Source organism: Lycium ferocissimum, unplaced genomic scaffold (genome assembly GCF_029784015.1).
Source record: "Lycium ferocissimum isolate CSIRO_LF1 unplaced genomic scaffold, AGI_CSIRO_Lferr_CH_V1 ctg18349, whole genome shotgun sequence".
Taxonomy (NCBI): domain Eukaryota; kingdom Viridiplantae; phylum Streptophyta; class Magnoliopsida; order Solanales; family Solanaceae; genus Lycium; species Lycium ferocissimum.
The window spans coordinates 5588-19030 of NW_026717755.1; the positions used below are offsets into that span (position 1 = coordinate 5588).

Consider the following 13443-nt stretch of genomic DNA (forward strand, 5'->3'; position numbering starts at 1 on the left):
ATTGTTTGAATGTATTAAAAGTGAAAAAAATGACAAAAGTAAAAACAAAGTTTCATGGCCAAGTATTAAAACGTTTTCACTTTTTTTGGAATTTTTGAAGTTGGAGTTGGAGTTGTGCTTGACCATAGTTTTTGAAATTATAGTTTTTGGTGAAATGTAGTGTAAAAAAGTGAAAAAAGTTGAATTTTTTTGAAAAATAAGTTTTTCTTATTTTCAGTATTCTGAAATACAACTCCAAAAAAAAAGTGAATAATTTTTATGGCCAAATGCTAAAAGTAAAAAAAGTGATTTTTTTTTTTGAAAAAAGTGAATAATTTTTATGGCTAAACGCCCACTAATTTTCAAATAAAGTAAAATAATTTTTCGAAAAAAGTGAGAAATTCCCATGGCCAAAGGGCTTGTGGAAAGGCCTACATAAAATCTTGGTAATATCATCAAAAGAAGTAGGACCATTAGCCGGTTTCAAAATCTCTGCTCTCTACTCTACCCTTATCCTCTTTCCTCCTCATAAACCCTTCTCTTTCCCCTTTGCTTCTTCACTCAATACCCTAGAGAGTAGATAACACACCATACACCAACTATGTCTTGTGTTACCAAACCCTTAACCAAGACTTTATCCATGGCAACCAATGGTTGCCTTATCTCTCTCCCTCCTTTCTTCACCACCACCAAATCCCTTTCTTTTCTTTCCACCCCATTAAAACCTATCTCCCTTTCTTCCTCATTCTCCCCTTCATTATCCCTTAAAAAGAACACCACAAAATTCCCAACTTTTGTTTCTGTTCAAGAAGATGACAGCCCCATTGTTCTTGATGACCAAGAACAAAGTGGGGAATCTTTTAGTTTGGATTTTGAAGGTGGCGGTGAACAAGAAGAAGTTGTTGTTGATGATGAAGGTGAGGTTGAGGAGTATCAAGAACCTTCTGAGGATGCTAAATTGTTTGTTGGGAATTTACCTTATGAGATTGATAGTGAGGGGTTGGCTCAGCTTTTCCAACAGGCTGGTGTTGTTGAGATTGCTGAGGTAATAATGGGTGAATTGTGTTGACAAGTTTGGACCTTTTTTGTTAAAAAAGAAAATTTAGAGCTTTATGTTTTATGTGGAACTGAATTCTTGTTTTTGCAGGTTATTTACAATAGGGAGACTGATAGGAGCCGTGGATTCGGGTTTGTTACGATGAGCACTGTCGAAGAAGCTGAGAAAGCTGTGGTGTTGTTAAACCGTTATGTGAGTTACAAAACCGTTCCCTTTATTTGATGGATTTGCAGTTATTGTCTAAGTTTTTTTCAATTGAAAGCAGGCAAAAGAACAGTTATGTTGAATCTGTGGAGTTTGTTGTAAAAAATTGGGCTTGAAGATGCTTTCTATTAAATTTGAAACTTTTATTCTTTTTGTTGCTGCAAATAAGAACCCCTCCCTATTTTGTCTGACTGGTAGTGCTACTAAGAATCTATGTAGGTTAACTTTGTATTTGTAAGTTCAATGGAGGCTCAAGAATCCTTTTGCCTCTAAATTGTTTTGATTCTCTAATATCATGTACAATGTGAGGAAATGCTCTTTTACTTTATCAAATTGTTCTTAAAATATCAATGAAACTTAAATATCCAGGGAAAATGTTAAAGAGACAAGTATTTCAGTAGAAGGTGAGTTTTCAAAAGGAAGGATGATTTTGATATCCATCTAATAAGGTTGCTGAGAAATTGTTGTGTATGATTTTATGACATAATTTCCGAGAGTAAAATTTTTATTTGTTATTAGTTAACTTGTACATGAACAGAAATCAAAATATTCTGAGCTCACTACTGAAGAAAGGAGCTGAGCTTGTTGGCTGATTTGCTTCCTTCCACTTTCCTGGTTTGCTTCTTATGTTGATAGCATGTGTAGAGAGTTTTGACTCTTGATTAGCTGCCTATCCCTAATAATGATTATAGAAGATTCATGTAGTTGCACCATTTTTTTTTGGGATAACCGTTGTGTCCAGGCCAGCTTCGGCGCACCTTGACTAATTCCACGGGGTAGCTGCTGTCTCGCACAAGCACAGGTACCGGGTAACTCGATCCACCAAGGCTTGGATAGATGGGAAGAAACCACCTTGTGTTTTGTCTCCATTGGGAATTGAACCTAAGATCTCATGGTTGTCTACCCACTTTATTGACAACTAGGTGACACTGTTGGGTGCAGCCGCACCAGCTAGTTTTGGTAGGTACAGTTGATTGATTAAAATTTTGTCCCAATCAAGAGGCTGTTCCCTCTGGAAATTAGGGAGAAGGTAAAGGGGCTTCCATAGTAGCTGCGAAGCAAGAGAGTAGGAGTGTCTTCTGCATTACGACCCTTCCAGGGAGAGGCATGAGCAAGAGAGGAAGTAGAAAGGGAAGGGATGGCTTATCCTTTTACCAACTTACTATTTATATAACCCTGTTTGCATGTGAATCCCCTGCTATAAAGGCTGTTCCTTTCTTCTCTTTCTGAAAGGAGCATATATGTATGGCTGCATCAGTACTTTACCATAAGATTCTTGTATGACACATTTGATGTAGTGGCATAGCAAATTCCGCTCCATAGCGTATAGACCCCGTTAAAAAGTTAATTATAAGTTTGTAGAGAACAATAACAACTATTCCCATGTGCTATGCCCTTGAGCTGTCCTTTGAGAAGAGGCCCGTCATACGATTCAGATATTTCCTGGTTATGATGTGCGAACGTGAATACTTTTATATGTTACTGGACTATCTGTTGCAACTTTTCCTCATTTCGTTTTTTATTTGAGTAGGATCTCAATGGAAGGCTCTTGACAGTCAACAAAGCTGCTCGAAGAGGTGAACAGCCAGAACGTCCACCTAGAACATTTCAGCCTACTTACAGAATCTATGTTGGCAACATCCCATGGGACATTGATGATGCACGCCTTGAGCAAGTCTTCAGTGAACATGGCAAAGTAGTAAGTGCTCGAGTGGTTTATGACAGAGAGTCTGGACGGTCACGAGGCTTTGGTTTTGTGACAATGTCAAGTGAAGCTGAGATGAGTGAAGCAATCGCCAACCTTGATGGACAGGTAATGTTCACACAGATTATGACACTCGAACACACATATGCGTGATATTAATTGATCATCTCATGAGGCCTTTGGTCTTTGACACCTTTAACCACTAATATGAAAAAGAAAAAAGTTAAATCTCTTTTCTAGATTTTTATTGATAGATCATTTTTTTAACTTTAGAATTTTGATTGGATTTCTCTAATCTCTAACTTACTAGATATTAATCCTGATTTTGACATCCCTATATTCCGAATCGTATAAGAGGACATAAAGAGTTACCAACATGTGCTTCCATACTGATAATGAAACCAAATCTGAACTTTGTAGAGTTCTAACTCATTAATTTATCTGTCATTGTGTGCAGTCTTTGTGTGCTTATTTTATATATAATTGGCATTGTACATGAGTAGACAAGCTATACATGCTCTATTCAAATGTGGGAGTATAGTTTTAAATCTGTGTTTGTGCATTTAATATCTAATAGATATTGTATTCTGTGGGAAGAGACCAAGTTCAAATTGGTAGTTGGTGTCATCTTGATATATGGATGATGTCTAGAGTCACTATTATCACACCCCAACAAAAAGAAAAAATAAAATTTGAATTCTAGCACAGCCAAAAAACACTAGGTCATTTCTTCCCACCTGTCCTAGCCTTGGCGGACAGAGTTACCTGGTACCTGTTACTGGTGGGAGGTGGCAGGTATCACCTGGAATCAGTCGAAGGTGTGCACAAGCTGGCTCAGACACCACAGTAATCCCAAAAAAAAAAAAAAAAAAAAAAAAAAAAAGAAAGAAAAAAAGAAATTAAGGCGTTGAGTCTAGATAAGATTAGTACACTGGTATCATTTGATTACTGCATCACTCGAAATTAACTGTACTGAATTTTGCATTAATGTCTAGTGTTTGATTGTCATTTTTGGTATCCATAATAACAACCCCCGCATAGTTAGTTCGTACTTCCCCCTTTTTTTGTTAGACTGCACATGTTAGCAAAACATGTGTAAGAGTGTAAGAGTGTAAATGACTAAAATGGTTGTTATAGTATTACTCAGTTAACTATTTCTTGTCATCTCATCTTAGTTTCTAATAATTCTCGTTATACACTGGTATTGCCTTTAAAATTGGAAGAAAGCAATTCTTTGACCCTGGGAGAACTTTACCTTATAGTTAACCTGGAGGGCTTTACTTCAAAGTAGCTCGGGTGGCATTCTTCTTTGGAAAGAGAAGTTGCATGCCTTACCACACCAATCACCTTAGCGGTGGAAGTTTTAGCACTGAAACCTAAGCAAAGGAATATTATATATCAGTTTCATATTTGTGGATCTGTTCATGGTGATGACAACTGGATTGGTATATTCAAATTTTGATATGATTAACTACTCCGATAAGAAATGCAAATATACAATGATGATTATTAACTTTATTATAATTTTAAGTACTATGATTCCTGATGTGACTTGTTCGCTGACCATATGACCTCTATGTGAGTTATCTGTGTAATACAGACGCTGAACAGTTAGTTGCTTGGTTGTTGGTTATTTTCATTGATGGATTCACTTTCAGGATATATTTTCTTTTGAGATCTTTGGTCTTGAAGCTAAGTTTCTCTTCGTTGGTGTATTTCAGAATTTGGATGGGAGGACAATCAGGGTAAATGCTGCTGAAGAAAGACCTAGGCGCAACATGTATTGATTTTGATCATACATTTGTTTGTTAATTGACCAGATTTTCATTGAACGTCTTTAATTTAGCTCTCTTTCTTGTATGTTTTTATATTTGAGTACTTATATAGGCACGGCAACTTCTTTTTCTCTTTTTTTCTTAATTCTTTTTGTTTTGCTTGTCCTTTGGAGGATTGAATGTTTTTAAGATTTTGGATTCTATTTGTGGTACTGATTTGCCGCTAGCTTTAAACCTTGGTGTTGGTAAAGCTTATTCGGACATTTAGTTGCAAAAAAAAATTATTTAGAGCTGTATTATGGTCAGGAGATTTTGGTGTCCTAATTAAGCTAGTCGTCAAATATTATATGGGTATAATATATCATTTGCAAAATAGAAAAGCGTTGTAAATTACCTTACTGGTGATTTGATCAGAAACCAGAAATCGCATTGGAAGCCTTATTACGGTTGAGGTATTTGATCTTCTAATTAAACTAGTTGGAATGTGTTACTATCACAAGAAACGGAATTTGATATAAAAAATTTACTACTCTCCCGACCAAGCTTTCGTAAGAATCGAAATTTGAGTACTTATTGCATATTTATCCTACTTTTGAATCACATTTGAACAGCTAACCCAGTCTCAATCCACTATCCACAACAACGTATTAAAGAAATGCCCTTATTTAACTATCTGGCTCAAATGTACGTATAAATATGATCCTCGAGTGATAAATAAGGCTGGCCAAGCAAATCTAAAGACTGAAAATTGAGATCTATGCGCGCATGCATTGCTGGGATTAAATTTAGCAATCAAATGTTGCATTCCTAACATTAAACTCAATATCAGTATTATCTCCAATACCACATGTAACCAACCGATTCCTTTTGCTAGCCAAGAAAGACACTATCGACAGCCAGATCAACCCACAGATCAGAAGGAAGAGAGAGGCAATAGTTTGTAGAGGTTCAACAGGAGAGAGTTTACATGCAATTAAATAAAGAACCATTTATATCGTTCATTCTTTCTTTACAGGCTAAGAGGTGAAGCTGTACAAAACATCAAACTGGAGTATCAAGAAAACAAAAGCTAGTTATTATAAGTGGAGAACCAAGACTACCATATCACCAGACACAACAAGCTTTATGTGCCCTTTATCTGCGCTTCTCGACTAGTCAGTGGAACATAACGGACAGAAGTCTCACTTCGAACGCTTATTGAACCATCCAATTTCTTGTCTATAACCTTGAGGTCTTGGAAAAAAGTACCCACTGGAATCACCATCCTTCCCCCAGGCTTTAACTGGTCGATGAGATCCTGTGGAACATCAGCTGCAGCTGCTCCAACGTGAATAGCATCATATGGTGCGTGCTCCGGCCAACCCTTCCTCCCGTCTGCAATGATGCAAGTCACCAAAAAACACTCATTTGTCAACACACTAAAGAAAAGACCCATGGCGGGGGCATGGCAGACTGGAAAAAGAAATTACATTAAATAACCATCTATGAACACAACTACTTTGGTCTGTCGAATGTCTCCTAGTGCTATCTTTGCTGAGAGTTATTTGGTGTTGATCAGCAAACAGAAACGTATACAATTCCAAATTACTTAAAATACGAATCTCTATGACCTAATCAATAAGTTCCTGAACAAACAATATGAAAATGCTATAAAAACATACCACCAACATGCAATGAGAGGGACCCTTCTTTTAACAAAGGAGCTGCTGCACTTTTTTCAACATTCTTGATCGACCATGCAACCAACTCTGGTATATGTTCTACACCAACAGCTCGACCTTGTGGTCCAACCATCAGAGCAAAACATGCTGTGAGATACCCGGTCCCTACATGGGGAAAAAAAAAAAAAAAAAAGCTATTAAGAAACTGACTGCTGCAGCAGAATTAGCTTTGATGGGAAATGGTCATCCTTCATTCAAACAATCAAATTACCTCAATTCGAATAGATATGAATTCATTGCTTACAACCCAACAAGAATATATTCTAAAAGCTTATCAGTATCTCCTAACATTTTCCATAAGAGAAAATAAATATCCATCAAGTAACAATGGCATGAAAGTTTCAAATCTTCCTAACTGCACACGTGATTAATTTTTTGAGTTCCCTCTCCAAAATTCCAATTAGGAACTAAGAACTATGGTTACAGAGAACATTTATACTAGTGAGATAAAAACAACCTTTGAACAAACCTCCTCATGGTAAATGAAATATTCACTTATAGTTAATACAGGAAACACTTATCCAAAAAAAAGATGTACAGAAAGACCAACTCTTCATTCAGAAAAATTCAGAAACAAAGGAAGACCGTTCAACCTGTCAGTCACCACTACCAATAATTTTTACCTCAATAACATTATCCTCTTCCGGTAACCAGACCCTAGATTTGATTCTTTCACTTCTGTCTAAAAAACCCAACCCATCATATACCCAACATTTTATCCTACCATGAAATTTATACACCAAACTAAGACAAGCTATTAACTTCACCTTGGACAGGCCAATCATCCAAAATTTTTTGACAGAGACCAATCATTTTAACATTCTACTGAAACTTATATTTCAACACAGGATTACAAGTTATTTTAACATTCTACTGAAACTTATATTTCAACACAGGATTACAAGTTATTTTAACATTGAGATCCATGGAGCTCATAGCACAAGTGTAGAGTTGATCCTACACCAAAGTGTTATGCTCACTGCTAAATGGCATCGGTCTGACAAGCAACCATAATATACAAGGAACTTGGAAAATGAAAGGAGAAAGTTGCACAGGAAAAATGTCACTTTGTCAATCCACTGATGGTGTTGACACATGGTCAAGCAACAAAAGTTATTGACATCTCAGGAATACAGAAACAATCGGGTCCTGAATATTGAGAACCAACAAGCTGCTATTAATGTCTTACCGAGTGCATGCACCAATGTCATTTCTGATTATCTACCCACATGAAAAAACAAGCAAGTTATGAGAATGACCCCTTAGGGAGCTTTAGAAACAGCGTCTCATTTATTCCCGGTAAAGCACAATTCAATCATAACCTGGACAGCTGAATGTTTTCCTGATAAGAGTTGAAATGTATCCTAAGGTCCCAAATTGGACCAAAGGAACTCTATCGGCTATATTTAAAACTAATAAATAAGTGTTTCTGAATTGCTATCCTCTAAGAGTTTTTATTGAGTTATTAACATGGAACCTCGTATTATTTGCACAAAATGAAGGGTATCCCAGGCTTCTGCTGGCTCTATCTGTGCTTTTTGACACCTATATACTCTTTTAAAAGAACTAATGATATCCCCCAAATAGTTTGCAAAAATGAGTGAGCTCGTCAGACAATCACCTGAACCGACATCCAGAGCATGCATACCAGGCTGCAACCTGTCCTCCAATAATTCAAGACACATAGCATGCATATGAGGTGCTGAGATAGTGGCATTGTAACCTATACTCATGGGGCTATCAACGTAAGCAGGAGTACCCTCAGGTACAAACAAACCCCTATCTACAGCTTCCATTATTTCTGTTACTTTCTGTGACTTTATTACTCCATATCTTTGCAACTGCTTAATCATTCCCTTGTTTCTGTTAACGCCACTGCCGCTCCAAAATTGCTGTTGACAAACATAAAACAAGATTGAAGTAAGAGATAACAAATAAGCCCATCTGTTGACCTGCTCAATGTTGACATGCACAGCAGTCAAAACAATTGAATTATGCGGCAAAACAATAATAGATGATGTAAGATTTTATTCATAGAGGTAGAGATCAGATAATGTATCAGGAAGAGTTGCTTGCCAGAATTCCAAGAGTTTGGCAAATAACTAGTTATCCAGATACCCAATCTTCCCTTTCTGTTCACTTTTGCACTGAAGCTTGAAATGAAAACTTAATTGAAAGAAATTCTGCTATCTCTCCCAGGCCATTCTTTAGGTTGCACCTCTTATGAAGGAACACTCGTACAATATAATACAATATAATAGCCAAAAGGATGTGAGGCTTGTCCAACTATTGACTGCGTGCAGTTTGACTACTCCATCGTACCCTGTTACCTCCCACCACCATAGGTACCAAGTAACTCCCTTTTTTCTTAGCTAGCGTTTGGCAATAGATTTAGTCGAAACTTGGAAAAATGAGCTTTTGAAGTTGTGTTGAAAAGTAGTTTTTGCAACTTGAAGCTGTGTTTGGACATGCATTTTACTTGAAAAATTTGAAGTTTCGTGAGTGGACCCATTTTTTGGAATTTGAAAACTTTTTGAAGATAAATTTTCAAAAACTGATCAAATTTCATAAACAAACAATGGTTTCAGTTTTTTTTTTTGGGGGGTTGAAAATCTATGTCCAAACGGGAGCTTAAAGGGAAAGGAAAAGAATGCATATGGCATATCAGCTTATTGGATACTATTTTGATCTCAGGACAGTTTACAACTTGAGGGGGAGAACAAACAACCATTAACCTTATGTACTTCTCTAAGTTAGGGTTTCCATATCACAACAAATTGGAAAAATTCGCTAACACCGAAACGATATACTACAGTGATGTGGTGAACTGGTGATGTATCCTGTAAATTAGCACTCGAAATGTTTCCAGACACTTCTAAAGAATATTTCCAGAAGAAATTAATCATCCGAACCAGGTCCCTTGTAATTCTTGCTATTCCAGTCACTAGAACTTTTCCGTTACTAGTAATTTTGTTTTTCAATTCACTGTTGGGAAATTTACAATCACAACAGAGTATTATCACGAAATAAACGATCATTTCAAACCAGTAAATTAAAACAAAACAATTAATGTAAAAAGAAAAGAAAGAAAGAGTACCTCCATTCGAGAGAAGAGAGAGTTTCCCGTGAAGAAGGATGAAGAGAAGAGGGGATATTTGAGGGGTTGGAGTGGATGAGCGTAGAATAAAGAGTAAGTGTGCTTTAAAGGCGCACGGTAGCGGAAACCATACGCTATAGCTACTGACACACAATGTAAGGATATTGAAGACGGCATTATTCACCACTTCGTGACTTGTCCATCCTTTAATCAAGCATCTTCTACCTCTTTCTTTACTCTTCTCTTCCCACGTGTCTTTCTCCATTTTTCTTCTTATTGGGCCTTCAAATAAAGTGGGCCTTACCTATCTTGGTGGGCTTTGTCTGGCCCATTTTTTGTCCACCCAAAGCCTAGCTTTTTTTGGCGTGGATTGGCTTTCATTTGGGGTGGTCTTTAATTTTTGTCCTTCAAATTGGTGGTCTTTAAGTTTTGTCCTTCGCCTAATACACCGAGGTTGTGGGTTTGAAACCTAACTCAGTAAAAAAAAAAAAAAATGCAAGGCAGAATTTCGCAAATCTTCCCACAGAATTTGAGCCTTAAGGCAAAAATTTGCAAATTCTGTCTGTAAGGCCCAAATTCTGCCTAAAGGGTAAAAGTTAAAGACCACCATTTTGAGGGGCAAAATTAAAGACCACCCCAGCGAAGGGCAATCCTGCAAATTGCCCAAAACCTATTGAGAGCCCCATGGGTCAATTTTCTTTGAAGAAATGAGCAAATAACCAAATTTAACTCTTTTTTCAAAACTATTCAACATTTAGCTCTTTTTAATTCAACAATAAAATTTGCACTAAAGTACTCCTACCTAAAGCATGAAAAAAAAAATGCAATACAATAACTCCAGCACATTGTGTTGAAGTTCGAAAATTCCTGAAGCTTGAAATGTGCAGTTCGAGAACTGTAAGTCAGTGTCATGTGAATTTAGATGAACCACCTTTTGATTATTCAAAAGAAATAAGGTATCAATTAATCAATCAAGCCCCAAGTTAAAACTAGTTATGAGCAAAAAATATATATTCTGTTTTACATGGACCCATTTTATTTTAATGTCTCTAATTTGTGCCAAAGCTTATAGTATTATATAATGTTTGTTGCAGAACCCGGTAAAAGTTAATCTATTCATTTCTCGGCAAAGTTGGAGGCATATCTTGGAAATCCGGTTCCTGGAATGCGACCAAAAGAATCTTGGAAACTTGAACAGCTGGTTTTTCTTTCGTACATTTATTAAAGTTAAAAATTGAGGATTCATATTCCAAAATCCCTTCAGAAAGCCAATACTCCACATGATACATACTCTTTCTTCATAGGAGTATTTCTTACTGAACTTTTTCCATCTTCTTGTCATCATATATAAGAGGTTTTTCTAGAGAATAATGAAACAAACAACACTACCAAACACATCCTTACAAAATCTTTTATCCTTTGTTTATTTTTGAAACAACATATACAATGATCAGTTGAAAATGGATTCATTTGTTACGTACTGTACAAAGTTGCCACGAATATTGTTAAAAACTTCCTCAAGTGATGTAATTACTTAATTAGGATTACTCTCTTCCGACAATATATACTTCTAGATGAGTCTCGGATCGAGAAACTATTCTTTTTATATAATTTATTTGGAGAGAGATGGACTCATGAATAAAAAAGAGAGATCCTTTAGTTATATTTTGAAGGGTTCATTTCATTAATCTCACTCAATTTTTACTTTATTGCACAAAAGTTGGCTCAGCTGCTTCGCATATTACACCGTATTACCCGAAGGAGGGGCATGCTACAAGAGCGTAGGTGAGTGATAAGCTCATAAAATATATTTTGTAACAAGAAAAATCGTTCAACTTACTTAAGCATCACAAAATTCACATATTTTTTTGTACTAAAAAGTGACCCAACTTTACGTAATGCATATAAATCCACTATGAGAAAACACATAATTGTTTTCTACGATACATTACTTAGAGCATTTGGATGGGCTCACAACTTATGGCTTATAAGTCATAATTAAGTTAATAAGAATCCTAGCTTATATCTTTTGAATAATTATTGTTATTTTAGCTTGAAAGCACTTTTCTATCTTACTCAAACACTATAAAGGGGCTTAAAAGCTCTTTTAACTTAAAAACACCTAAAATAAGACAATTCAAACATGATCTAGGTAAAGTTGAGTGATTCTTAGTTACGAAAAAATGTTATGTGGCCTTTGTGATACTTAGATAAAATTGAGTGACATTTCATTACAAGAAATAGTTTAGTGACTCTAATGCAACAAAATAAAAATTGAGTGACCATTTGAACTATGAATCGTAAGATGAAACATTACAATTAAGCTGCATTTCTAAATTCCATTAGTTATATTTTCGACATTTATGTGAAACATATTCGACGGTAGATCTATATGCGTTGTCTGGATTACTCTTGTCTATGGGAACAGTTCAAAATATAAATGTTCATGTTTTTGAGAAAAATAATAATCTTAATAAATATCTCGACAAGTTTGCTTCATTTAAATGCTACAGCCAATAATTTCCATCAAATGTATATTATCTATAATTTAAATTCGTTGTTTGATGCTTGTAGTACAAACTTGTTTGTAGTTTTTATATCTTTTTTAAAAGAGATCTTCACTTTTACACATAAGAGATCTGAAAAAGTCATTTTCTTCTATTTAATTTGTAAGTGGCCATAAGAGATCATATATATATATATATATATATATATATATATATATATATATATATATATATATATATATTAAAGGGGGGTAGTAAATTTTTCAATAAGTTCTTTCAATAAGAAAAGTTCAAAGGACAAAGCAGGAAATTAATGTTGTTTTTAAATAAATTTTTAACAATCCTACTTCACTTCCTCACTCCTATATTTCTTCTTATCATGTAGTTATAATTAATTTTCTGTCTATCTCCCAAGTTTAATATTTTTTTTTAACAGTAAAAAATGAACAATAACTTATATATATATATATATATATATATATATATATATATTTTTTTTTTTTATCTTAATGGGACTTTGTCCGTGCATTTAATTTTGTTATACCGTTCATCTCTTTCTCTTAACCTTTTGTTCTTAATAGCCATTTTCGTTAACCACACCCCAGAACTACCGCCAACATCATCCTTTATCATTTGGACATTAAAACGCCTCTTTAAAACCTAGGAATTTACAAGATTAATCCATCGAGGTTATTAAGAAGTTAAGAGAATAACATATACTAAGAATAACAAATTCATGAGGATAAGGAAGTAATTACTTAAACATAATAATCACAAAATAATTTACATAATAGAGAGATTAGTTTAAAATATAGTAAATAAACTTACATGGTTTGAAGAAGGAGAGAGGTTTCTTTTCTGGGAACCCCAAAAAACTACTTCACACTAGGGGTAGTGATTAAAAACTTAATACTATTTTACAATAGGAGTTTATATTACATGTGTTTTTGGCCGGGCAAGGATTGGAGCATTTGATGAAAGAGAAGGGGAATATGGAAGTTTTCAGAGAGAGGTGATTGGTGCTCTTGTTGGTGGTGTCTTTGCTTCTCCACAAATGTCGCTATTTATAGGCGTATTTTACAGGACTTCAACTCCGTGATTTCAAAATGTTGAAGAATCTTTTGAATTCAAATCGGCAAGTGCTCTTTGAGCCCCATCGTCACGTGAACTTTATCAAAAGAAAACTTTATTTACTTGTCCGCTAGCCGATCCGTCCATTTATCGTCAGGATCGCTTTTATTAAAGTTACTTTTAATAAAGCTCTCTTTTTCTGCAGATGTCTTCTAGCCGTTGCTTTTGTTCAACGAATCTTTTAGTCTTTTGTCTTATCATGACTATTTCCTCTACTACTTCTGGCTGATTATTTTTCTTTTCACACAAACACCCACACACATATTT

The 13443-nt window shown here is 35.3% G+C and overlaps 2 protein-coding genes and 1 long non-coding RNA gene across 3 annotated transcripts; 1 reads left to right on the forward strand and 2 right to left on the reverse strand.

Annotated features, from left to right (window-relative positions):
- The first annotated feature begins 450 nt into the window (after positions 1–450).
- Positions 451–4850, forward strand: LOC132042842 (28 kDa ribonucleoprotein, chloroplastic-like). The gene is made up of 4 exons (XM_059433354.1): positions 451–1024; positions 1127–1228; positions 2772–3053; positions 4667–4850. Exons 1-4 carry the CDS (start codon positions 581–583, stop codon positions 4730–4732), a joined length of 894 nt encoding a protein of 297 aa, XP_059289337.1. The 5' UTR covers positions 451–580; the 3' UTR covers positions 4733–4850.
- Positions 4766–4991, reverse strand: LOC132042843 (uncharacterized). The gene is made up of 2 exons (XR_009411599.1): positions 4837–4991; positions 4766–4795 (listed from the first exon to the last, which is right to left on the reverse strand). It is a non-coding gene; the product is annotated as an uncharacterized LOC132042843 (long non-coding RNA).
- A 691-nt stretch (positions 4992–5682) lies between these two features.
- Positions 5683–9738, reverse strand: LOC132042841 (protein-L-isoaspartate O-methyltransferase 1-like). Its single transcript, XM_059433353.1, has 4 exons — positions 9539–9738; positions 8063–8333; positions 6382–6546; positions 5683–6094 (listed from the first exon to the last, which is right to left on the reverse strand). Exons 1-4 carry the CDS (start codon positions 9713–9715, stop codon positions 5844–5846), a joined length of 864 nt encoding a protein of 287 aa, XP_059289336.1. The 5' UTR covers positions 9716–9738; the 3' UTR covers positions 5683–5843.
- Positions 9739–13443: the final 3705 nt, after the last annotated feature.